This window comes from Cynocephalus volans, chromosome 4, assembly GCF_027409185.1.
Source record: "Cynocephalus volans isolate mCynVol1 chromosome 4, mCynVol1.pri, whole genome shotgun sequence".
Taxonomy (NCBI): Eukaryota; Metazoa; Chordata; class Mammalia; order Dermoptera; family Cynocephalidae; genus Cynocephalus; species Cynocephalus volans.
In genome coordinates, this window is record NC_084463.1 from 133,482,033 (window position 1) to 133,506,148 (window position 24,116).

Below are 24,116 nucleotides of genomic sequence, written 5' to 3' on the forward strand. Positions count from 1 at the left end.
AGATGAGCCTGACTGAGGGAGCAAGATACAAGGGGATTAAGATGTTTGCAATGCACAAATACTGGACCATGCAATCTAAGCTTCATAAGGAAGGAAGCAAGGACGAGAAGTAGTAACAGATAGTGAAAAATCCTAAGAGCAAGGGACTAAGTCTGGAAGAAGTTAGAGAATTGCCAGAGCAAGACATCTGGGGTAAATGAGATCAAAAGATGGATGATAATAATATGAGATTAATATTTTGAAGATGGTGCATTATTGATTTTCTCCCCAAATTTAAAAAAAGCTTTAACCAAATAAAACCTTTATGATCAAGTTGATGTACATTTTGGCTATATTTGCAAAGCACTTTGTGATTACATTATGGGTTTGGGGTTTGTTTGGTTAGGAGAATTTCCATTAGTATCACCTGATTTGAATTTCACAATTGATCTCAATATAAAACAAGTGCCCCGATGTTATAGTATAGGGAAACACTAAAGCTTATAGGGAAAATTTATAAAACTTTTTTTTTTTTTAGTGGCTGACCTGTATGGGGATCTGAACATGTAACTTTGGTATTGTTATAAGGCTGTGCTCTAACCAACTGATCTGATTAATCAGCCAGCCCTATAAAACTGTTGACATCAACAATGAGGGATACATTTGGCTTTACTGTTTCACATAAGTTTTATGATACCAATATCAGAACAAGAAAATGCTCATTCCATAATCAAGTGGAAATTTTCCAATGAATGTTATTATCACCAACAGCTTTAAAGATTAAGAGGAATTCTCTGGGAGTGTATAGAAAAAGGAATTGATTTAAAGTCAGATATTTTGCTATTAATGATTTAAAAACAAACATAAGACATTGTGTATAAAATTTTATTTCACTGCCCTGTCACTTAAAATTATAAGAATATAAGCAAATATTATCCAATGTCAGAAGAGATTCAAGGTGACCATCTGCAATATTCAATGACGAGTTAATAGTGTTGTGAAAATTTTCAATTCATTTAAAAAAATAAAGTTTCCCTTAAGCAATAATTAAGTTTAGCTTTATCTGTCTATATAATTAAACTTCCACTCGGCTTATACAATTCCATTTTCTCCAACTGGGAGCTGTGTAGGATCAAGCCCTACTTTCTTCATTGATACAGCAATATCAAACAAATAGTCATAACATTCACACCTGTAAGAGAAAAAGCAAAAAGAACTGAAGGTGTTTACTGAAAGCGCTTCTCCAACCCTAAACAATCACATTTCTCCTCTCTATCCAGTTAACTCTTCTTTGTTCCTAGCATATTTTTCCCCTCAATTCTAGGCCCAAATTTTCTTATTTTGTCCCAATTATTTTTAAAATCATGGAAAGAAATCATTTTGAATCATGCAAGGATATTATATATTTCTCAGGAAATAAAAGGGAGTTTAAAGTATACTACTTATATAAATTTACATTTCTTACTATGTGCCACTTTTTGAAATAAAACTTAGTAATTTGGGATCTGTGTCTCCTTCCTCTTTGTATCAATGTCCATAGAGCCTTGCCGAATAACAGCTCACCCAATAAATTCTTCTTAATGAATGAACAATAATAAAAATCAAATAACTAGAAACAACAATAAACTATTTAAATATAAACCAATATGATCAACAAAACACACAAAAAAATCACACTTCATTTTAAATCATAAAACATACTCTGTTCTCTTTCACATTTAGAGTGTGGTGACTTGTCCCAAGGGTTCTTTGATTTACACTTACATGGTTTTAGCCTTCTCCCATGTTTCTCCCCACACATATACTCCATGACGTCTGACTAGTACTGCACAGGAGTCTGGGTATTCATTCATTGCACGAGCCATTCGTTCTTTGAGGTCTTTCTCCTCAGGCGTATTTTCAATAATGGGTACTACTAACATATCATCATACCTGTAAGATGAACCAAGCCATTTTTTTTACTCCATTACAACAAATAAAAATATTCATATATACAATTTGTAATTTTTCCAAGTAACCAGTGAGACATTCTTTTTATATCTGGAAAGCCACTCCGAATTATGAACAAGATGCTACCTTGGGAATCTGGCAGGCATTCTAATCCTACATGGCAGAAATTTGTACAGTATACCAAATCTTGACAAAGAAGTCATCAAGATCATACAAGCATTTCCTTGAAGCAGAGACAATAATAATTTTTAACAGGAGATGGGAAATGATAGAGAAGTAGGAATTTTCCAACAATACAAAAATCATTGTATTTCATGTCTGCAGGACTCCAGAATGTCTTAGATGGGCAAAGCAATAAATACAAATGTGGTTTGTGGCACTAGGATAGCAAGACCCTTCTAGAGATAACTACTAAAGGTATGAAAACATTTTCAGATCACTGCCAAGTCTATAGCTAGTGTTAGAACTTCCCTTACTTCCACTTTGTTATCAGTAAATACATGTTTTGAAATCAGAATGTTAATAATATTCAAGCAAATAACTTAGTCACTGGTAAAATTAAGTCTATTCTTGAGGTCATTAATAACCAACCAAAATTCGGACTGTTTTCCTTTTTACATGAATTTCCCTTGCACTGTGAATATAATATCTGCTTTTTTACTACCTCTGTAGTGTCTAACCCCAAAAAAGTTCTAGCTATAGTATTGTCAGAATTGCTACTGTAGGGCAGGTATAGACTAAGTAGCTATCATGTGATCAAGATTTGGCCAACCATTATCATTAACAGTGTGGAGTTGCCTATTATTTCACTTAAGTAAAACAGAGGTAATTATAAAATATCCTTAAATATGGAAGGAATGAGTTGCTAGTCCCAAATCTTTCCAATACTGGCCTGGAAAACCACAAACATATTTTCATAAAGCATACACCAAACAGACAGAAATATTTCCAGGTACAAAATGATTTCACAAAAAAAATAAGACCTGAGAGCTAATTCAAGCTAATCCCCTCATTTTACAGAAAGGATACTGATCCTTTCAAGTTAAATAAGAAACAGAGCCAGGGTAGTCTTTATCAGACAGTGTTCTTTTCATTCTACCATAGGCACACTACTTCCAAAAGGGAGGACAATTATATCTATACATGTTAACCTCCCCTGGTAAGAACTAAGTCTTTTAAAGTTGGATCTTTTTAAAGGTGAACTTAAAGAAAAACAGAGTGGAGAATATTAAAACTCCATCCTTTCTTTCTTTATCCAGCTTTCATTGACTCTTCATTTTTAATTCTTGAGACTCTTAAGATTCTCCCCAAATTCAGATAAAATATCACTGCCTCCTGAGCTGTGATAATGACCCTGTTATTCATTTCCCAGCTAAGCTCAAATAGAATTGCAAAGCGTACCTTAAAAAAGTTTTTGTTCTTCAAATTCTGAAACATTCAAAATAATATATAAAATGTATATGTTATGTATAACAAATGGCATCTTTTCATTCATGTCATTCTTTTTTCCACAAAATTCCAAAGGCTCTCTACTATGCTCTGTTCCTCCCCCCACCATTTCCCACATTCTTCCAACCTATTTTTATTTCTTCACCAAAGCAAACAAATGCATATAAAATTTATAGCATCCATAATATCTTTCTTTCAAGACTCAGATATGGAAAAGGCAGTATGAAGCTATTTCTTTAGTATGTATACTTTTCATAATTTAAATATTTAACTTGTGTAAATAGTGTTTTACAGTGCTGAGGAATGCCTTAGACACACAATAAATATTAACTGAAATTAAATCACATTAATTTTTCAGCACACTGGTTTAAACATGTACGTTCTATTACATGCAGTGATAATATATTGCTGTAAGAACACTTTAGTAAAACTGGCTCTGTTTTCTTCTAAAAAAGACAAGGTAGAATTAGGCCCTTTAAGAAATTAAGAAAAGTGAAGGTTCAAGAATAAGAATGCTAATAAATTCAAATGCAATGCTTAGCCTGCACCAGAGCACTGAGAACATGTTTATTCAGGCCATTATATTCTAGATTTATGAATAATTGCTACATTTTTCTGGGCTGGTGGATTTATTTAAACTCATTTAGGGGGCTTCTGGTCAAGACAGCTGAATAGATGTTCCCCAGTGTCACTCTCTCTCACAAATCAACTGATTTACAACTATAAAAAAGCAACAACAGCCAAGCTGGGGCTTCTAGAGCTCAGGGGAAGAGGAGGAGAGACCTATGGAGTGCATGAAGGTGGGAAAAGCCATAATGAGAGAAAGAAAAAAACTGCTCTGACCGTTTCGAGCCCTGGCCACTTCCAGGCTAGAGCTGCTGACCACACAGAGAAGGAGCCGACAAAAGCCACAGCTGTGCCCTTTGGTTGGAGTTGCTTGGAGGTGGCAGGGGAGAAGAGGGCCATGGTGACCTCAGGCCAGCAAGACCACTAATAGGGTTCCCGTGGACCCATACAGGAGCGAGGAACCACAACAACTGAAAAAAAGGAGCCACTCAGAGGCCAGTGAGTCATCACAAGGGACCATCAGTGAGTCAGTACACAGCCCATCCTGTGTGAAGTGTTTGCAGCACAGGCAGTTGGAGAGATGGGCCCACCAGGTGAATGCTGGGGCACAGCAAGGACAATTGATCCACCCCCCAATCAGTATAGGACCACTCAGAGGAGATCGGTCAGGAATATAGAACTGCATGGGGTACAGTTTGATGAAAAGATTCAGGCCCAGACCAGAGTGTCTACACAACCCAGGTGCACTGGATCTTTCAAAAGCCAGAAGTACCTATAAAGTCAACCATTAAAACCTGAGCTGCACAAAAAGCCTTCCCCAGGGAATCAGCGGCAAGGCAGCAATTTAGCTCAACCACAGAGCTCAAGTGCTGGTGGTCCCCACAGGAAGTTCGCCCATTTCAGAAGTGAGCAAAGGACAACAAATTAGTTCCAGTCAGAAATCAAATGGTGGGAGCAGCAAATAATCCAACACGGAAGTGAAAGAAAAAACAAAGTACCCACAACTGGAGACAAAGTTTCATATTAACTAGTAAAGGTCTCATTTCACCAAAGAACACCTATTTATTACACCTAGAAGGACTGGAAGTCCCCTGGGCTACCAAGTCAGAAAGGGGGGAGTGCTGGGGGCCTCAGCAATGCCCCCCAACACCTGCAACCAATCCCAAGCGTGGGGGATGAGGGCCTTGGCCACGCCCCCCTGACACGCACAGCCAGCCCAGCAGTGACCACCGAGCCACCAGAGGAAGTGCCCAGGGCTCTCCCAACCCGGGGTGGTGGGGGGCAGAGGGCCTCAGCCATGCCCCCCTGACAACTGCAGTCAGCCCAGTGGCGACCACCAAGCCACCGCAGGTAGTGCCCTGGGCCTCCCGAGCTGGGGTGGTGGGGGGGCCTTGGGCCTTGGCCACACTCTGCTGACACGTGCAACCAGCCCAGGAATGACAACTAAGTCGCAGCAAGAAGGGTCCCGGGTTCCCAAGCTGGGACGGAAGGGGGTGAGGGCTTTTGCCACATCCCCCTGACATCTGCACCCAGCCCCGTAATGACCAAGCCACCGTTGGAAGCCCCCTGGTCTCCCTTGTGGGAATGATCAGGGTGCCACAGGCCTCAATCCCGCCCCTCCTCCTTCCTCCTTCTTCCAATCCATTTTCTTCCCCTTTCCCCCCCTCCCTCCCAACTGCTCCACAACAACATCCTAGAATGTAAAAAATAATATTAATAAAATTACATTTTCTTTAAAAAATAAAAAATAAAAGAGAACTTTGTATCATTAAAAAAAACTTATCTAAAAGATTACTGTTCTATACTTACTATCCATGCCACCTTCTGTACTGAAAAATTCTAAAAATATAGAGATCTACTTACTTAAAATAATTATAAAACTTATAAATCTGAAAATATTTCCGAAGTACAAAATTATACCAACATAAAGTATAAACTTTAGTCATAGCTCAAACCTCCTGAAGACGAAAGGAAGGTGAGATCTTGCTCTTTGGGTACCTCAATACAGGAACATAATCTTTTCATCTCTATAGAAATCTCAGCCAAGGCTTATTTCATTTTACTCTAACAAACATTTCATTATTCATATTGCTAATGATTTACCATGACTGGAGTAGGGTTGGAGAAGGAGGGAAGCCACTTGATTGGTGTTACTGAGAACAGATGTGGAAGTTTAATATTAAGTGGAGTATTATTTAACATAGATCCCATGATATCTCATTACATGCATAGAAAGATCAGTATCCAATTTGTCAAGGAGAAGGAAAAAGACTTTCAAATTATGTAAGAAAAAGAAAATACCTATAATACCCTCCTGAAGTACATTTCCTTATTCCTTTTATCATCTCTTGATGTGTAATTTTGAACTCCCGTCCTGGAAAGAGAAGGGTGGCCATCACAGCAGCTTTAGAGTGGGTATGAATCACTGCGCCAGCTCCTGAAGGTGGAAGAACAAAGTCACATGCTTAATGAAGACTAAATTATACCTTTTAAAGAAAAAAAATTTAAGCCTATATTTTTACCTACAGTTATATGTGGTTACACACTTATTTTTCCTGGCATGGAATAATCAGTTGGCAAAGGGTAGGAGGGTGAATGGAATAATAATGGACCTTCCTCATAGGATGATGTGAGACCTGAATGCGTCAATACATTTATAATTCTTGCTCACAGTGCGTCTTCAAGAAATATTAACTAAAATAATAACTGCCATTATTTAGAGGAGCCTACTCTGCAAACATTCTTTAAGTTGAATACATTTTCTACATACCTCTCATTGTGTAAGCATTCATGAAAAGAGGAGTACACTGGCTTTTTTTTAGCTTCTTAAATGATGGAGGTCCACTTATGTCCTGTTCATTTATATCACAAACAAACATGTCTTCAGGCTATTCATAGAGGGAGAAAAAGCAAACGAGAACGCTTATGCAATATCAATTAGAAATGCCCCTTTTCTGGTATATATGTAGTATACACACAAACACAAACACATATTTAACTCATATTTTAAGTATAGTCATGCACCGCATAATGACATTTTGGTCAGTGATGGACCGCATATATGATGGTGGTCCCATAACATTATAATGGAGCTGAAAAATTCCTTTTCTGTGTGTAGATATGTTTAGATACACAAATACTTACCACTGTATTACAATTGCCCAGAGTATTCAGTGCAGTAACGCTGTCCAGGTTTGTAGCCTAGCATCAATAGGCTTTACCATATATCCTAGGTATACAGAAGGCTATACCATCTACGTTTGTGTAAGTACACTCAGTAATGTTCGCACGACAAAACTGCCTAAGGATGCATTTCTCAGAATGCATTCCTGATGTTAAGTGAAGCATGACTATGTTCATATAATTATAGTTTCTCTCAAAACATTTTAGCAATTTTGAGAAATAAAAATATTTTCTACTAACAAAAATATTTTTGAGAATTTTAAAAATCACCTTCCTTTAGAATTTGGAGAAAAAAATTGATATGGAAAATTAATATGTATGTAATGATACGGCTCTCATTTCATCAATTTAACTTTCCAGCTTTGCCCTGTAATTTCACAATTATATTTCAGAGATACTATATTAAGAAATCAGCATTCCCAGATAGGTGTTAATTTTTTTTCACATTTCATAAAAGGAAAAATTTAGAGTAAAATTTTCTTATCCCCTGAGAAACTTAACTGGTACAGCCAGCCTTCTGTATCTACAGATTTCACGTCTGTAGACTCAACCAACCATGGATAGCAAATACTGGGGGAAAAAATACAACAACAACAACAACAACAACAAACCAAAAAAAAAATGCAGTATAAAGTATAAAAACGATTTACATAGCATTCACATTGTATTAGGTATTTTAAGTAACCTAGAGATAACTTAAAGTACATGAAAAGATGTGCATAGGTTGTATGTAAATACTGTGCCATTTTATATGAGATTTGAGCACCTGTGTATTTTGGTATCCACAAGGGGTCCTGGAACCAATCCACCATGGATACCAAGGGACAACTGTACTGAGAAAGATCAATCTGAGTAAGATACATTATTCTTAAAGTTTTAAGAAATTATGTAGATCCACAGATTCTTCTTAGTAATGCATGTGTATTTCTGACATAACTTTCATTTGCCATGGTTGTACAAACTACAATATAAATGTTTTATTAATGAAGCAGCTTCTTTTTTTTCTTACCTTTGGCAGAACTTAAGTATTGTGTGTTTGTTTAAAATAGATTTCAGGTATTATTATAGAATTAATAGAATGGGACTTCTCAAAATTTTGAAATTGGAATAGCGCTATTATGAAATATGAATCAATTTGGTCCGTCTGAGACCATCAATCTGATTATCCCACTAGTCTGATAAAGATATTGTTATAAGTCTGCAAAGTTATAATCACTTTTTAATTAAAATTTAAGGCTGCACTATTCACTTTTCCAGTCTACAGGTTGAATGAGATTTTAAAACATACACTGGTTGCATGCAGGATACTTTACCACCTTAAAAAACTTTAATAGTTACTCAACAAATGTTTGTTTATTAGTTGTTGAAGTTATCACAATATAACCACCCTTCAAAACTAACATTTTCTTTTAAAATTAATTCCATTTCACAAAACAATAGTTAAGTAGAGAAGAAAAGACATTTGGATCCCTTTACCATACCTGAATTCGTTCCTTTTGCACTCCTGAAGGAGCAATGTAGATTTCATTGCTGGTAACACAAAATGTAGAAATTGGTATTTATATAACTAATTTTCTGCTTTTTCACAAAGAAAACTGTATTCTTGCAGTCCAATCACTAATGTTCTTTATAAATCAAGTCATACAAATAGCTGCTTGATTTAATTAAGGATTTAGGCTGCTTAGAAAGAATACCAAACTACTTTAATGGATTTGTAAATGCTTCTGGCACAGTAAAATGTTGGTAGCTGCTTTTTTTCATGTTTTCATATATATTTCTTTCTTTTTATGGTGCAAAAATCATTGGTAATCAGGCTTTTACCTAGTTAGGAGAAGTAAAAATCTGAAAACATAAGTCTCTAGCATTTTTAAACATAAATAGCAGAGTTTATCCTATTATATGTGAATTACAGTTATTCTTAAATACAGTCAGGAGAAAATACAGTCAATAGGAGCAGATTTCTGTCATGCAAAGAATTGGTTTTCATTTTATTGCTTGAAATATTGCTCTTATTATAAACCATGAAGTTCAGAGACCTCTGCTGGACAGTTTATTAAATTACAGCATTAACACTGGGCTACTTTTTGGATAGAACAATATGCTAACTATTTGAAAAGCACATGTATCTTGGAAATATTTGATAATACAACTAAAACAATTGCAAAAAGTTAAAAAGAAGAAGAATGGCTACATGTGGACATCTCTGTTACAGGATGTTCTGCTAAGGAAGATGCTATTTCCTACCCTTTTCCACAAGGTGCTCTCAAATTTGATCTGGAAATAACTTCAAAATCTTCTCTAAATCCTCTCCATTCTCAGCAAAGGTTCTTTAGCTCACTTATCAGTTTCTGCTGCTGCCAAAGAGTATTAATGAGCTTCCACTTACATGAAAACCAAGGAAATGCCAGCACCTGCACGCTCTAGCTTCTGCCACTGAGGCACAGACATAGGGACACTGAACAAATAGCAAATGTTTCCTGGTCAAAATGAGAATGGAGGCCTATCTCAATCCATCAAAGTTACTGGGCCAGCCCCATGGCTCACTCAGGAGAGTGCGGCGCTGGTAGTGCCTAGGCCGCAGGTTCAAATTCTGTATAGGGATGGCTGGTGCACTCACTGGTTGAGTGTGGTGCAGACAACACTGTGCCGAAGGTTGGGATCCCCTTGCCGGTCAAAAAAAAAAAAGTTGGGTTACTAATAAAGCTATAGACTTGGATCTGACAAAAATGTAAGGTGAAATGAAAGTTTCTTTAAGCCTCCACTGATAAAGTGTAGAAAATAAGAGGAAAAATTTAGAGTAAAATTGTCTTATCTCCTGAGAAACTGAACTGGTACGGCCAGCCCTCTGTATCTGCAGATTCCACATACATAGACTAAACCAACCACGGACAGAAAATATTCTGGAAAAAAAAATAACAATACAACAATAAAAAAAATACAAGGGAAAAAATGCAGTGTAACAACTATTTACATAGCATTTACACTGTGTTAGGTATTAAAAGTAATCTAGAGATGACTTAAAGTATATGGGAAGATGTGTGTACGTTATATGTAAGTACTATGCCATTTCCTGTAAGAAATGTGAGCATCTGTGAATTTTTGGTATGCCTGATAACATGAGTGAAATCCATGCACAGTGAGCTGTATGCAAGCATAAGCTTTCATGAAGTAATTATTGTTTTTGAGCCATGCTGCATAAGGACATCATAGAGGGATAATCCTATGGGAACCAGCAGAAATGAATGCGAACTATACTGTTAAAAAGGGCCCTTTACAAATACCAGCAATCCAAATCTTTGTCCATGTGTAACATGAGAGAAACTCTAGAATCATGGATGGTAGGTACACAGTCCAATCATCTCCACAGGTAAGTGGACTCATAAGTCTTCTTGCGTGGGGAGAAATTTATGAAGTCCTGGGAACAGACCCAAATAAAGTACAAAACAGTCTGCTGGTAAATAAAATCCATCTACAAAGTAGGAAAACCAAGATTATTTATTCTGTTCATTCAAGTGATAAGGTATGCTAAGCCTGTTTTGTTTTTTGGTTTTTTTTTTTACTACCTTTGTAAAATGGAAATCAATTTAGACTTTGATCAATTTTAGGTAATTAAGAGATTAGCTAAATAGGTTTAAGAAAAAAATATATTTACACCTATAAAGAAAGAAATATCTGGATAAAAATACAAAGATGACAGAGCTTTTATTTTAGGAGGGAAACATGCCAAAGTGAAGTACTTACTTGGTGCTGTAAGCTACAAACAAAAAGCACTCTGTATTTCCAAGTATTAAGTTTTGTAATTTATTTCTCTATACTTCTGACGCTTTCGCTGTATGGTAAGTAAGGACCAAAATCTAAGAGTTCATGATACATCTATGTTTAGTTGCTTCTATTTTTATTTACTTTCTAGTCACTAAAAAAATAAATCTTACTATGCCTCAATTATCTTGTCTACAGTATGAGTTTATTATTTGTAATCCTAATGGTGTGCAACAGGATTAGTGTCTCTGACACATATCAATATTACACTGTGAAAAGAGAAAATGCTAAATTTGAATGGTAGGGACCCAATCTGAACACAATGCCTGCTGAGTATCCTGGAATTGCTTTGATTACTGTTATTTTCTTGGTCCTACAGTCTCTCCTTCTGACTTCACTCTTTATTTGTATCTTAAGGTGTCTTTTATATACATCTTTTGGTTCCAAACACCATTAGCATAAGCTGGAATTGTATCATCTAAACCTTGGAATCAGTAAATAAATTTATATCCCCAAAGAGCTTATTGTCAATATTATTCTGGAAACATCTATTGGGTTTGTACTTCATTCCAAATTTATTTGTCCTAAGCATCAAAAAAAACCCAACCTTTCACTAAGAACATGAGAATGATATTGCTGATAAAGCTAGTGATGTGGGCTTCTGAAATTATTTAAATATTAGGGAAAAAATTCAACATTTCACTACAAAATACCCATTTTACTCTGTAAAGCACAAATTTAATAAGATTCTAGTGTCATAAAACTGTGGTTCTTTCCATCTGCGACCTCCAGGAGGAGCTCCTCACCCATTAGGAGTCCAAGCAAGGAGAAAGCATTTTACACACGATTGTGACTTTCCTATAAATTGATTGTAGAGCTATAAAAGCCATTTAATTTTAAAAGACGTGCCAGTGAGTGGTTTATGGTGGCCACATTCAATTGCAGCCAAAGGATTAGTAAAATTATGCTAGAAAAAAACACAGTCCTTTATGTCTTTTTGATCAAAAAAATTCCCTCTTGAATTCTGCATTCTCCTAATGTTAATTCTTCCTTTTTTTTAAAAAAAATAGCTAGTTATAAATGTTTATTTTAGCTCGGTTTGGTAGAAAGCTCTATTTTGTATATACACAAGCTACTTCTGCACATGAAATAAAAAGTAGCTAACTAAAGACAACATTTAAAATATGATTGATTATAAATAATACAGCTAGGAAACCAAATAACTGGAACACAACTTCCAAATGGATAAATAAAACAAGAATAAATGTTATCATAGGGTGTGCTATGAACAGGCCAACTTGAAAGTTTTGGCAAAATAATCTGAAAGCTTGCACAATGCTGAACTGACACGTTAGCAGCTGGGTTGATAGTAAGAGAAGAGGCACAGATGGATGTGCAGATCTACTATGTAGAACATGATGTTACTAAACTCTGAGTGCACATTTACACCCATAACTATATTAGTTGTTGACTAAGGCTCCTCTTGTCATTTCCCACTGTTCAATTAGTATTTCATAAGTTACTTGGTAATTTGAAGCAGATAAAATTACAATAGGATCATCTTGTGGTATGCCATAAAATCCCTTTTGTTCAAAATATTCTGTTTATATCTTACATTCCATTCCTTACTATGCAATGCAGCCTCCTTGGGGGCATGACTATATATATACCTGATAACATATAAATATTTTAATGATCCAATTTTGTTAAAGAAAGTGAATTAGGATAAAGAAATAAATCAACATCACTCAGTTTAACACTCAGCCTCCAGACAATAATATTCCTAAAACATTTCAGGAGGAAAAACATTAATCCTATTTCAGAAACCTTTGGGAGAATGACATTCCACAACCTTTATTTTCATTGTTAGTAAATTATTTATTTCTTCATCCTCCTGGAGGAAAGATAATAAATCTAATGAGCAATTAAATACTATGCATTCCTTCTTTTTCAATTTAAGTCCAGTACTACTTGTTTTGTCCTCTGAGTATAGACCAGCAGGTGCTATGTTCATTAATAACAATATACATGCTTAGGAAGGCATACAGTCTTTCTCCTGACTGAATAAAACACAATTTTTATGTTTTTTTAATGGTTAGTAATCTGTATTTAAGTGACTTAAAATACATACATTTTTGAACATTTGAAACAAATCCTGTCTACCTAGAGAGGATCTTTATAATTCCAGAATTACTGGCAGCATGTTATTTAGCTTTGGTACCCTAAAGACTGAAGACCACATTATTCTCATTAGAAATCACGGTTCTTAAATTCTTTGCTATATATTATATCTGCAACTTCTGCACATAGCTCCCATTCAGTTATGCACATATCCATTTTTCCATTTAGAAAATAAATACCTTCAGAATTACATAAAAATGATCATCAGTTGTTCTTTGGACATAACACATGTTAGGCTCCCTGTGGTCTACTCATATGGAGAATTCCCAGAACTTAAATCAGCCAGAAACTTACCCATGCTTCAAGCTAATTCCTCCTCCAGTCCCGGTGACCCAGCCCAAATGGTAAAACTGTTTGCAAAGTTCTGGGATCAGATATCTTGGATGTTCCTTGTCCTTAAAAAGAAGATAATGATTTTTAAAATAGACATGACTTTATCACATAACGATTCAAGCTGACATTTCTAATAAGAAGTCAATTTAAGGAAGTTTATGCAGCCACATAGTTCAACCCTATAGCACAGGCTGCAACAACAAAATGGGGAAATGCGAAGTATATACTGTAAAGCATCTACTGAAATGGCTGAAAGAAAACAGAATGTAATGCTGATAGAAAAATGCTTCAATCTGTCCAGAAAATTTCTTTATGCAAAGCACCTTATTCAAAGGTACAAAGCACGATATACATGAGATATTATAATAGTTACATGTTCAACACATACTAGGTGCTGGTTCAATTTTATTTTTATTCCAAAAATGTCCTATCTTTTTTCCATAGTAATTTTATTGTATTCTCTTATTACTAAAGCAACATATACTCATGGAAAATAAAATCAAGCAATTAACATAAGCACTCAAACAATTACAAGTAATACTTGCTGGACCCAAGTCTATGAAGATATGTGTTTATGGGAATATATGTACATATAATGAGATAAACATCAAGCCTTATTTTTATATAAGTCCGATGATTACTTAAAAAAAAAAAGTGCAATGTTTTCCCCCCCTTTTTTTACAGTTTAAATTAATGAAAAGAAATACAATAAAGAAGAAATACAATGAATTCCATTTTTGGCAGTATAATATACAACCCATACCTTGAAAACAAGTAAAAATGCTGAATAAATTATTTTTTAAAAATTTCAAAATAAATTGCTGAGCTGGCAAGAAAGTAAGGTTTCACAAGGGCTATCAAAGAAATGAGAGTAAGACTCCCTGGGAGGGAAGGAAGCAACAAAGCCAGAATTTTTCTGAAGGTATTTGCAAAACTCTCGGCTTCAATTTTGAAAGCTATGCAAGTCACTAGAAACATGAGATAAAACCTAGGTACTGCTCAAAATGGGGGCATCTGACAGAAAATCCCGACATATGCTTGAGACCACAAGGGAACAGATATACTCTCAAGGTAAGAATGAACAAGAAATAGACTCACTGTGCAGAAAAGCATAGAAAGAAAGCTTGCCTTTATTGACCTTGGCTCTGGGTAAAGGGAAAAAACATCTTTGAGTCCAAAGAGGAATCATCATTTCACAGACTGAATTTTTAGCTACTCAACTGAATATGTGAAATTATGTTATTTTTCCAAATTGACTGCTAATGTTATACATATCTATTTTATTTTAGGTAAGTATTATGAATGATGATTGACCAAGTAGCCTTCAAAATTTAAAATTATGGGAGCCCAGAAATTTTTAAAAGTTCTGATTTGACTTAGGCTTAGGAGTTAGACCTAGTGAAATCTACATTACACCTTTTATTGCTTACATGACTTTGGGTCTGTCCATAAAATGAGAACGCTGTGAGGGTTAAAATGAGATATGATGGATATAAAGCCCTCAGTACAATGTGTGACACAATATTAGTTTTGGATCTCATTTTGAAGAATTAAAAATGATTGAATTAAAATTAATAATAAAGTCACGTTGGCATTATATCTGTCCTTGCAAAATCTAGCCAAAATTATTGATGCTATTTCTTTTTTTAGAGATATAAATGATATTTTAATTATATATTAAAGTACAGCTAATGGGAAGACTCCTACAGTTTTCCAAACGTTAGAACAATCAATTTGTACAGCAAATTGCGAACATTACAGAAAATGGTCTCCCCTTTTCCTTTTGTCTTTTCCAGTTCTGAGGTATTACAGCAATTAGCCAACTTCATGCTATGGGAATAACAATAAGGCAGCTGCTGTTAATAAATTTTCATTCAATCATTCAGACCCACGAAATCACAATTTCAAGAAAATAATCACTTAGCAGGCACCAACAGAGATATATTTGGTGAAAATGCAGTCATTTATCAACACCACACTCTAACCAACTGAGCTAAATAGCCAGCCCTTGAAAATGCAGTCATTTAAACTGCCCAGAATAAGAAAGTAAAAATCAAAATATATATTTTAGCAAGAATTGATAAGAAGGAAAGGTTTAGTTAATATCTAAGTTCTCCCCTGAATGTCAATAATATTACTTGTCTGTTATTATTAGATGTGGTTTTCAGTTAGAATAAGAATTTTGAAATATATATCTAAAGATTGATTGCAATCACCTATTTACAGTAAAGGAGGGAGAAACATTTAATAGCATTTTGTATGTATTAAAAACATTAAAGTTTAAAAAGTTTTTGGTTCAATACTTAATTTTTTCAATTTTTTGTGTAGTTATTTTAAGGAAATCAGCCTTGTCACTGAGATATCTGGAACAGTCAATAATGGCTCTAATCCACTTCCCCACCTTTTCTTTTGAGCAAATACAGGTATGTATTACTCAGACATAGTTTTTCCTGGGAGACTCTTACACAAATATGAAATAAACATGTACCAAAGATATTATTTAACTCATCAATTAATAAGGAAACCAGTGAGATGTTATGAATGGTTCAAAAGAAAATTCACACGCACACACATAAGTAACCAGCAATCCTGAATTTACAAATAAAGCAAAACTGACCTAAATCCACAGGGTAATGATAAATGAATCTCCATTGAACACAACTTTCCTTTCTATGAAATACAATCATCTGCATTACTGTCAGTAGTCCACAATTTACAGAGTTGTAAAAATGGCTTAAAGATAACCCCAAAACACCCAGTAATCTTTTTTGCTCATTTCAATGTCTTTCACAATTTTTTCTGACAAGGTCCTTAGAAAGGGACTGGATGCTGGCACAGTAAAGTTGTCAGGATTTTCTCTTTGGTGTTTTGTTTTCTCTCTGCACATCTGTTTCATTCTCCTCTCTGTGCATATTGGTTTTCTTTGCAACTTCACCTTCACTCAGAAGCCCTCTCTCCCTCCCTTCCACCTTCACCTGCTTAAAGACTACTTCTTCATATCAGTCAAGTGTGGACTAGAAATCAGAAGACATGGAGCCTGGTGTGAGCTTTGACCTCCACTAGCCATATGCCATAAGGCAAGTCAGTGAAACTTTCTGGGTATCAGTTTTCTTATATTAATAATCTGGATCAGTAATTGCCAGACTTCTGAATTTCAAGACCAGCAGGGATTTTTCGTTTGTTGTTTTCTTCTTTTTTTAATTTTAGGGACTGACATAAGGTTGCCTAGTTACAACATTAATTATATTTAACCATCCACTATTACCTTCTTCAAAAAAGAAGGTACATATTTAACATCAGAGTAGGAAGGATAATCAAATAAAAGGTAGTCTTTTGAGCTGAATGCAATTAATTTTGTAAAAATTCACTTTTTCATTGTTTATTCTTCTTATTTTGCAACCATATAGTAAAAACTCTTTCAGGGACTGATATTTAGGGTATTAAGGTTATCTTTTCCTATTTGGTCTCCTTGCGTACAATTTCTCCTTCGACTTTACACCACGCTCCCCGCCCACTTCAGTCATGACACTTTCTCTCATTCCCAGCAGGAACTGATCACCCCCTCCTCTACTTGTGTGCCACAGCATGTGCTCTATGTACTTTCTTTTGGTATCTGTTACATATTCCTTTTACTCATTCATTCAACAAACTTTTACTGCTAAATACTGTGATAAGTTCTGAGGAAACAAACATGATTAAGATAAAATATTTACCCTTGAGGAGCTCACCATCTAGTAAAGAAGTTAACAGTTATAAGAAGACAAAGCAATATATAATACAAGGTGGTCCAGGGCATTATGGGAGCCGAAGCTACTGGTGGGAGGGAAGAGGAGTAGGGAAAAGGTCCCTAGAGGAAAGGATGACTGAACTAGGTCTTAGTGAAGGGTTGTGGGAGAATGCTGCTAAGTAGGTGGTGAAGAGAAAAGGCATTTCATCAGACACTGGAACTTGTTATAAATTAAGTTTCTGTGGGATGGAGGTGGAAGGGAGGCAGAATATAACGGATCTTCTATACTATGCACAGGAGTTTGGACTTTATGATCAGATTTTGTATTTGAAACATTTCTATAGTGGTGGTGGAGACATGAGACTGAAGGGTGGTGACCAGGAAAACGAAAGACTAACCTAGTAAGAAGGCTGCTGAAATAGTTTAAAAACGAAATTGTAAGGGAGGGATGATGCATATGAATTTGGAAGATATTTAAAAAGTTAAACAGAAAGAGAAGACTTCGGGTGAGAAAACTGAAGGAAAGAAAGGAAGCCTTCAAAGACTCCCAAGTTTTTGGTTAGCTGAATAGCTAAGTGGCTAGTGATGACATTCACTGGAATGTCAGTCATAAATATTTACTTGAGTGCTTCCTACATGAAGAGCACTATTCTAGGCCCTGGGAATTCAGCCACGAACAAGACAAAGTCCCTGCCCTAGAAGAATTTACACTCAGGGGTGGGTGGGAGGAGTGTTTAAAAAGTAAACAGAAAAATAGATAAATTATAAGAAATGTTAAGAAGGAAACAAACAAGGGACAGAGAAAAATAGCAGGGATGGACTTTGATTAAAGTGGTCAAGAAAGGCCTGTCTGAACAGGTGCCATTTATCTAAAGAATGTGAAAAAAACAGCGTGCTGAATAAAATGGGTGTGAACACGCAAGGTTTTGTGTTGGGGAGAGTCCAGTACTCCAGGCAGAGGAAACAACAGGTGTGAAGGCCCTGAAGTGAGAAAGTGCTTTACGGGCAGACCAACTGGCTAGAGCAGACTGGTGACATGCTTAAAAGTGGCAGAAGATGAATTTGTAGGGGCCAGGTTTGAAACTTGAAAGCCATGCTAATGAGAATAGTCCCATCAGAAAGAAAATGATTCACAGTAAGAGAGATGGGGAGAAGGAGAGAAATAACTTTAGAAGGTGAGATGGCCTGGAGATTCTAGTGAACTAGTGGAAGAATTAGGCTTTCATTTTACAAAATGAGAAGGAGAAGTTGGGTTCATATTCGGGCAGATTTGTAGGTTTTGTGGTAGGAAGGTGAGGAAGTTTATATCCAATGATCTCTATTTTCTTAAGTGTAAACAAAGTCATCAGCAGCTGAGTGAGAGTCTGGGGACAGGATATAATAAGCTTGACAAGAGAATAAAAGGTGTGAAACAGTCACTTTGGGGAGTGTGATAGCAAACTACCAGGAAAACACAGGAAGGTTGTTGGGCTGTGTTAAGTGCCAATTTGAGGTTGGAATCATGAATATGAAGTGAGGCCAGGCAGCACAGTTGTATAATATTCTCCAGCAATGTTCGGCTGCTCAGTACAGGCCCAGAAGAGGTGGGGAGCAGGGTTCATCCTGGCTAAGGGTTTTGCTAGGCCAACTACATTTGGAAATTAAGTCAACCACAATATTAAGTAACAACTGTTTCAAAAGATTGGATGTGGAAGCCAGATTGCTGTGGGCTTCACTCACTTTCATTTAAAAGTGAATGAAACTAGGAGGCATGAAATTCTGACTCTTTCAATAGTATTACTATGAAGAGCAGCTAGACAGGGAAATGGAAGGGAAAACTGATTAATAAACACAGTTTTCTATTACATGCTAAGGGGTAAAATTAGCAGACAGGGAGAGATTAAAGGCACAGGAGAGCAAAGGCTTAATAGGTCAGCCTTTGTGGAGACAGAGAAGCTGGAATTAGAACAAGGAAATATTTGTCTTAGACAGGAGGAAAAGAAAAGATGTGGGGAACTATGTAATAATATTATGATAACAAGCATTGCTAACATTTATTGGGTGCTTATTTTGTTCCAGGGACTATTCTAAAGGCTTTATATGACTACTTTACTTTATCCTTGTAACAACCCTATCATACTAAGAAAGACTGAGTAACTTGTCTGAGGCCACCCAGATAGAGAGTGGCAGAGCCAGGATTTGAATGCAGGTAGTCTCATTCTAGATCCCTTTACATTATACTATAGGTGGAATGAGGCAGAAATTAAAGTTGGAAATTTCACACCAATAGCTTTCCTTTTCTTTGCAATTTTGGAGGCAAGATCATCATCAAAACAAGCTTGGGGTAGAGAAAGAGGTGAGATGGTGAGGTTTTGGCATAGCCACTTAGGGGAATGTAAAAGGAAGCTCCCCAGAGAACTGCCATGTGGTGCTCAGGAGCTAACTGTGGGAGGACATCACAGTATTTGTAGAGACACCAATTGATGAATGGTCTCTCCCTTCCATCCCTTGTGACCAGTTCTCAGCAGCCTGAATGGGAGGCATTCAAGTAAAGGCAATTATTTGAATTACAGTGTTGAGGATCCTCTAACAGAGGGTACACAGAGAGAACTAAAGTAGCAAAAAAGAAAAGTCCCTTACCCAAAAAAGTGTGATGAAGGGGTAGGGGTTGAACAGGGAAGGGTATGACCTTGAGACTGGGTTGCTAGAGTAAGGGGGAGATAAAGATGAACAGAACTAATGAGGTCAAGGAAAACAGAGGGCAAGGGGATTAGTTGGCCTTGTGCTGCAGTGTATCAAAGAACAAATATTTATTCAGAGTGAACATATAAACGAAACTGTGACAGGTAAGATAAAATTTAAAAAATAGAAACAATGCCTACCTGGTTTTTCTCCCCAACTAAGCACAGCTCCCTAAAGGGTAGAGAACATGTTCTTGATATAGATATACTTACCACAGTGCTTTGCTCAATAAACATTGGTTGAATGAAGATCACATCTCTTACATCAAGAAAAGTCCCGTATCAGAGGTTATGACCTGGTATCTTGTGGACTGAATCAGGCTCACCAGAAGTGGTTTATTTGCTCTGGACAATGCTTAGAAAGAATCTGAGCCAACGCTTTAAAATCAAGAGATTTCATACAAAAATCCAAGTTTCTAGTTTCCCTTAAAAAAGGAGAACTAGACAATGTGCCCATATACCCATATAGCAAAAATGATCAGCAGTTGTATAGTGCTACCTCTTAAGACAGCTTACATGCCAGCCCTAGAAACATCTTTTGGTTTCTATCTTGAAATCTGGGCCAATCTAAAATGCCAGATTCTCCATTAGCCTTCCATGAATTACCATTTGAAATTACCTTCCCCTGTTCTGTACTTGCAAAATATTTTGTCCTTCTCTTAAGTAACTTAGTCTTCTCCTCTCCCCCACTGTCTGATATGCATTTATACTGCCTAAGCTTCTGTCTTAGAATGATTTATTCATGTTTGCATCTTTCAGAGTCTGGGCTTTGTTAATATATAGTTTCTGAGTAAATGCTTTATCTCTTAGAGAAATACTCCCTGACTTCTGTTGCTGACAGAAAAATTCAGTTCAAGAGCCATTAGTGATTGGGGATTTAATTTCAGAAGTGTTAAACCAGTTTAGAGATTACTGTCACAACCTGTATTTGACCTGAAAATAATACACTCAGTGCCTGAAGAATCTTCAGAATACTAGAAAATAGTCTATGAAACATAAATCAAGGAGCCAGCCCGTGGCTCACTTGGGAGAGTGTGGTGCTGACAACACCAAGTCAAGGGTTAAAATCCCCTTACCGGTCATCTTTAAAAAAAAAAAAAAGAAAAAGAAACCTAAATCAATTGGGAAAGTTAGAGCAAAGGATGATAAACGGCTATAGAGGGCAGCAAGTAACATAATATGGGTTCAGAAGACGATGACTATCAAAGAACAAACGATAAATACACAGGTTTCTAGAGGGAAGATTTTGGAGAGAGAAAGTCTTCCAAATCTTTACCTCCAAGTCAGTGCTCTCTCTCCTGAGCTTGAGAGCCATAAATACAACTATTGTTTATAGTACTGCACACTGAGCATGTACCTCAAACTCAACATGTCCACAGTAGGCTCATCATAAACTGCTTCTTTGTCCTGTGTTCTCTTTCTGGTAGACCGCCAGGCTCCAATCACGTAGAAATCTAGAATTCATTCTTGGTTCCTTCTCTCAGTACACACATCTAGTCAATAATCAAATTCTCCTAATTTTACTGCCTAAATCCCTCACTGCGGCCATGGGCATCTCTTGCCTGGATTACTGGCACAGCATCCTAGTTTGTCTTCAAGCCTCTAGTCTCCAACTCTAGCAAGCACCCCCTATATGTGGTTTCTTCAGTCATCTTTCTATCTCATTGCCCTTAGTATTTTGAAAGTTGCAGACAAAATCACTCTTGTGAGGCGCAAACAAATTGGAGCCAGGAAAGCACTGAAGAAGGAGAGTTCATGCTTGCATGTCTAAGATAAGGCCTGTTTCAAGGACTTTCTAAAATAACCCCATAAGAAATTCCTTCTTTAGGACTGCAGCAATTCAGATAAGATGCCCTCAAAAGAATACGTGCCCAGTTACGGCATCTCTACCAATAAACTGAGGCCAGCTCTGGCTTTGAGCTTCTAGAACCAATGAACTCTGTTGCCAAGCAGCATACATGAACTCCTTTTTTCCAAAAAACGCTTCCCTTTACCCTCCCCTCTTGGGATGCGCCTGTGGCTTCCCATAGCTGTGCTTCCCAGATCATAATCCTTTCTGCTTACTCCTGAATAAAATTATTATGTTAAAAGATATTTTTCCCTGATGTCTTTTTTAGGTATAAAAATCTATATTTCAAAGATCGGCTTATAAAGTCCTCTAGGTCTGGTCCTAGCTTCCTCTTTAGCCTCATTTCTTCCCAAGTTTCTGCTCCCTATTTTATGTTCCAATAACACCAAACATCTCTTGATATGATAACACATCATGCCCTTGTCTCTAAGACTCTGTACATGCTATTTCTTCTACATGGAAAATCCTTACCTTCATTTCATATGGTATGTCTTCCCGATCCTTTAAGCCTCAATTGAAACCTTCATTTCCTCCTCAGGAGTCCTCTAACCCATTCAAGTCTGTGCTCCTACGGTTCCCTGAACTTTCCCATCATAGTATCATGTCATGTCCTTGTCTCTTTACTTATTTGTATCTTCCACTATACGGCATGCTCTATGGCAGAAGGAATGAGATGTAGCTTGCACTATGTTAAATCCACGTCTGGCACATAGTAGGTACTCACTCAATATTTGTTGAATTAACTACTTACAATTGAACACTCCCCTTCCTTAAGGCTAAAGAGACTGTCTCTCAATTGTCCACAACTCCCCTAAAACCACAATGAAATTTTATGATTTCTTAAAACCTTTCTTATTGCTGTTTTATTTGTGTAAAACCAGGCAAACACAAATATATAGAGGGGCTAATGTATTTAAGTGCATATGCAAATCTAGAATGAGTAGTGGAAGCTGCAGTAATCTGATCGCACAAGCTCTGGATAAAGATGGTGCACACTGGTCAGCTCAATCCAGATGCAATGAAAGAATGAGGGCACAGTGCCACCAGATATTCTGAAGTATTAAGAGAAGTCGAAATTGTTCTGAATTTTGAAATGTTGGCTCAAATTTTTCATGAACATTGAGTGCAGCAAACAAAACATCCCTGTCCATCAAGTTGTCTGTAGGCCACGTTTGGTTTGAGAACCCTAGTTTATTCTCAGGTTCTGTAATTAAGGTTCTCTTTGATGCTCATTTAGAAGACATTTCACCAAGATTTAATTATGGAGGGCATGAACACGTGTGCTATTGAAACATCTTAGCAATACTTCTACTAACAGGTGGCTTTCACTTTCCTCATTCTGCATACACACCTGTCTAGGAACGATCTCCAATTATCTGTCCTGTATCCAAGATCTTCTCCCTCTCCATTCAATTTTTCCTATGGAGCATTCTATCCTCAGAGTCGTCTTTACTAATTTTGGGAAGGTCACTTATTCAAACGAGAGAATGGTTGACAAATGTTTAGCAATAAAATCTATTGGGACCTTCAGCCCTAAGTAAGAACAACGGGAGATACAAGGGAGCGAATTTTAGGGGACTTGCCTTGCCTTCTCAGCAGGGCTTATCACACTGTATACTGTTTATTCACCTAGTTGTCCTCTAGACCCTAGGCCATTTGTCTTAGTCACCATTATATCTCTGAGCACATAGGTGTTCCATAAAATTGTTGGTGTGTATAAGTGAATGAGAAATATATGCAACCTGATAGTGGATTTCCTTTAGACTTCAGCTTACGTAAGAATCGTTTCCACGATGGTCGCGTAATCAATCTAAATTGAGGTAGGCGAGGAGCAACTGCTCAAAGGAAAAGTGCTGGCCACCGAGGTACTGCTCCGGTTCGGCAAACTTCTCCGGAGCGCCTGTCGCGTGCCAAGTGTCCAGCTCGTCGCCAGGGCGCAGAAAATAAGCTGGAGGGCTCAACTCCATTCCGGTGCTTCACGGCTCCTTCTTTGGCCTGTGTTCCTAACCAACACCTACTTAAGTCGCCCAGCCCCCCTCCCCACTCCTTAATTTGTCCTTTCTCAAGGTTCGGAGCGCCCACACCTGAGTCACAGATGCGGCGGGCCGCAGTCTCACTTCCACCTACGCACGCCGCGGTGCGCGGGGGTCGCACGCAGTTCCCGCCGCCGCGCCCAGCCAGCGCCTAGTTTCCTAGGAATTCAGGCACCGGCGGCCCCGCCCCTACCTGCGCGCCGCGTCGCCGGGAGCAACAGTCTCCCTCGGGAGCGTGGCAGCCAGACATGTCCCAGGCGAGGAAGACCCGCTACTTCCAATCTAACCTCGGCTTTACTCCCGCAGCTTCGCCTGGGCTAATACGGCGAGGTCGCAAGTGCAGTCAGGCGGCGCTGAGAGCAGCCCAGGGGCGGGGCGGAAGGCGG

The 24,116-nt window shown here is 37.2% G+C and overlaps 1 protein-coding gene across 1 annotated transcript; it reads right to left on the reverse strand.

Annotated features, from left to right (window-relative positions):
* Positions 1-878: 878 nt before the first annotated feature.
* APIP (APAF1 interacting protein) lies at positions 879-24,080 on the reverse strand. Its single transcript, XM_063094614.1, has 7 exons — positions 23,924-24,080; positions 13,363-13,463; positions 8,610-8,658; positions 6,716-6,833; positions 6,247-6,382; positions 1,744-1,911; positions 879-1,171 (listed from the first exon to the last, which is right to left on the reverse strand). The coding sequence occupies exons 1-7, from the start codon at positions 23,978-23,980 to the stop codon at positions 1,072-1,074; spliced, it is 729 nt and encodes a 242-aa protein (XP_062950684.1). The 5' UTR covers positions 23,981-24,080; the 3' UTR covers positions 879-1,071.
* Between the last annotated feature and the right edge of the window lie 36 nt (positions 24,081-24,116).

What these genes read in the sequence shown, in the direction of transcription:
- APIP (XM_063094614.1), bottom strand. Translation starts at nt 23,980, where the DNA reads ATGTCTGGCTGCCACGCTCCCGAGGGAGACTGTTGCTCCCGGCGACGC. An exon ending in TGCAAAAGGAACGAATTCAG is followed by an intron (nt 6,834 to 8,609) that starts GTATGGTAAAGG and finishes CTCTATGAATAG; the next exon opens with CCTGAAGACATGTTTGTTTG. An exon ending in ACTTCAGGAGGGTATTATAG is followed by an intron (nt 1,912 to 6,246) that starts GTATTTTCTTTT and finishes TTCATCTTACAG; the next exon opens with GTATGATGATATGTTAGTAG.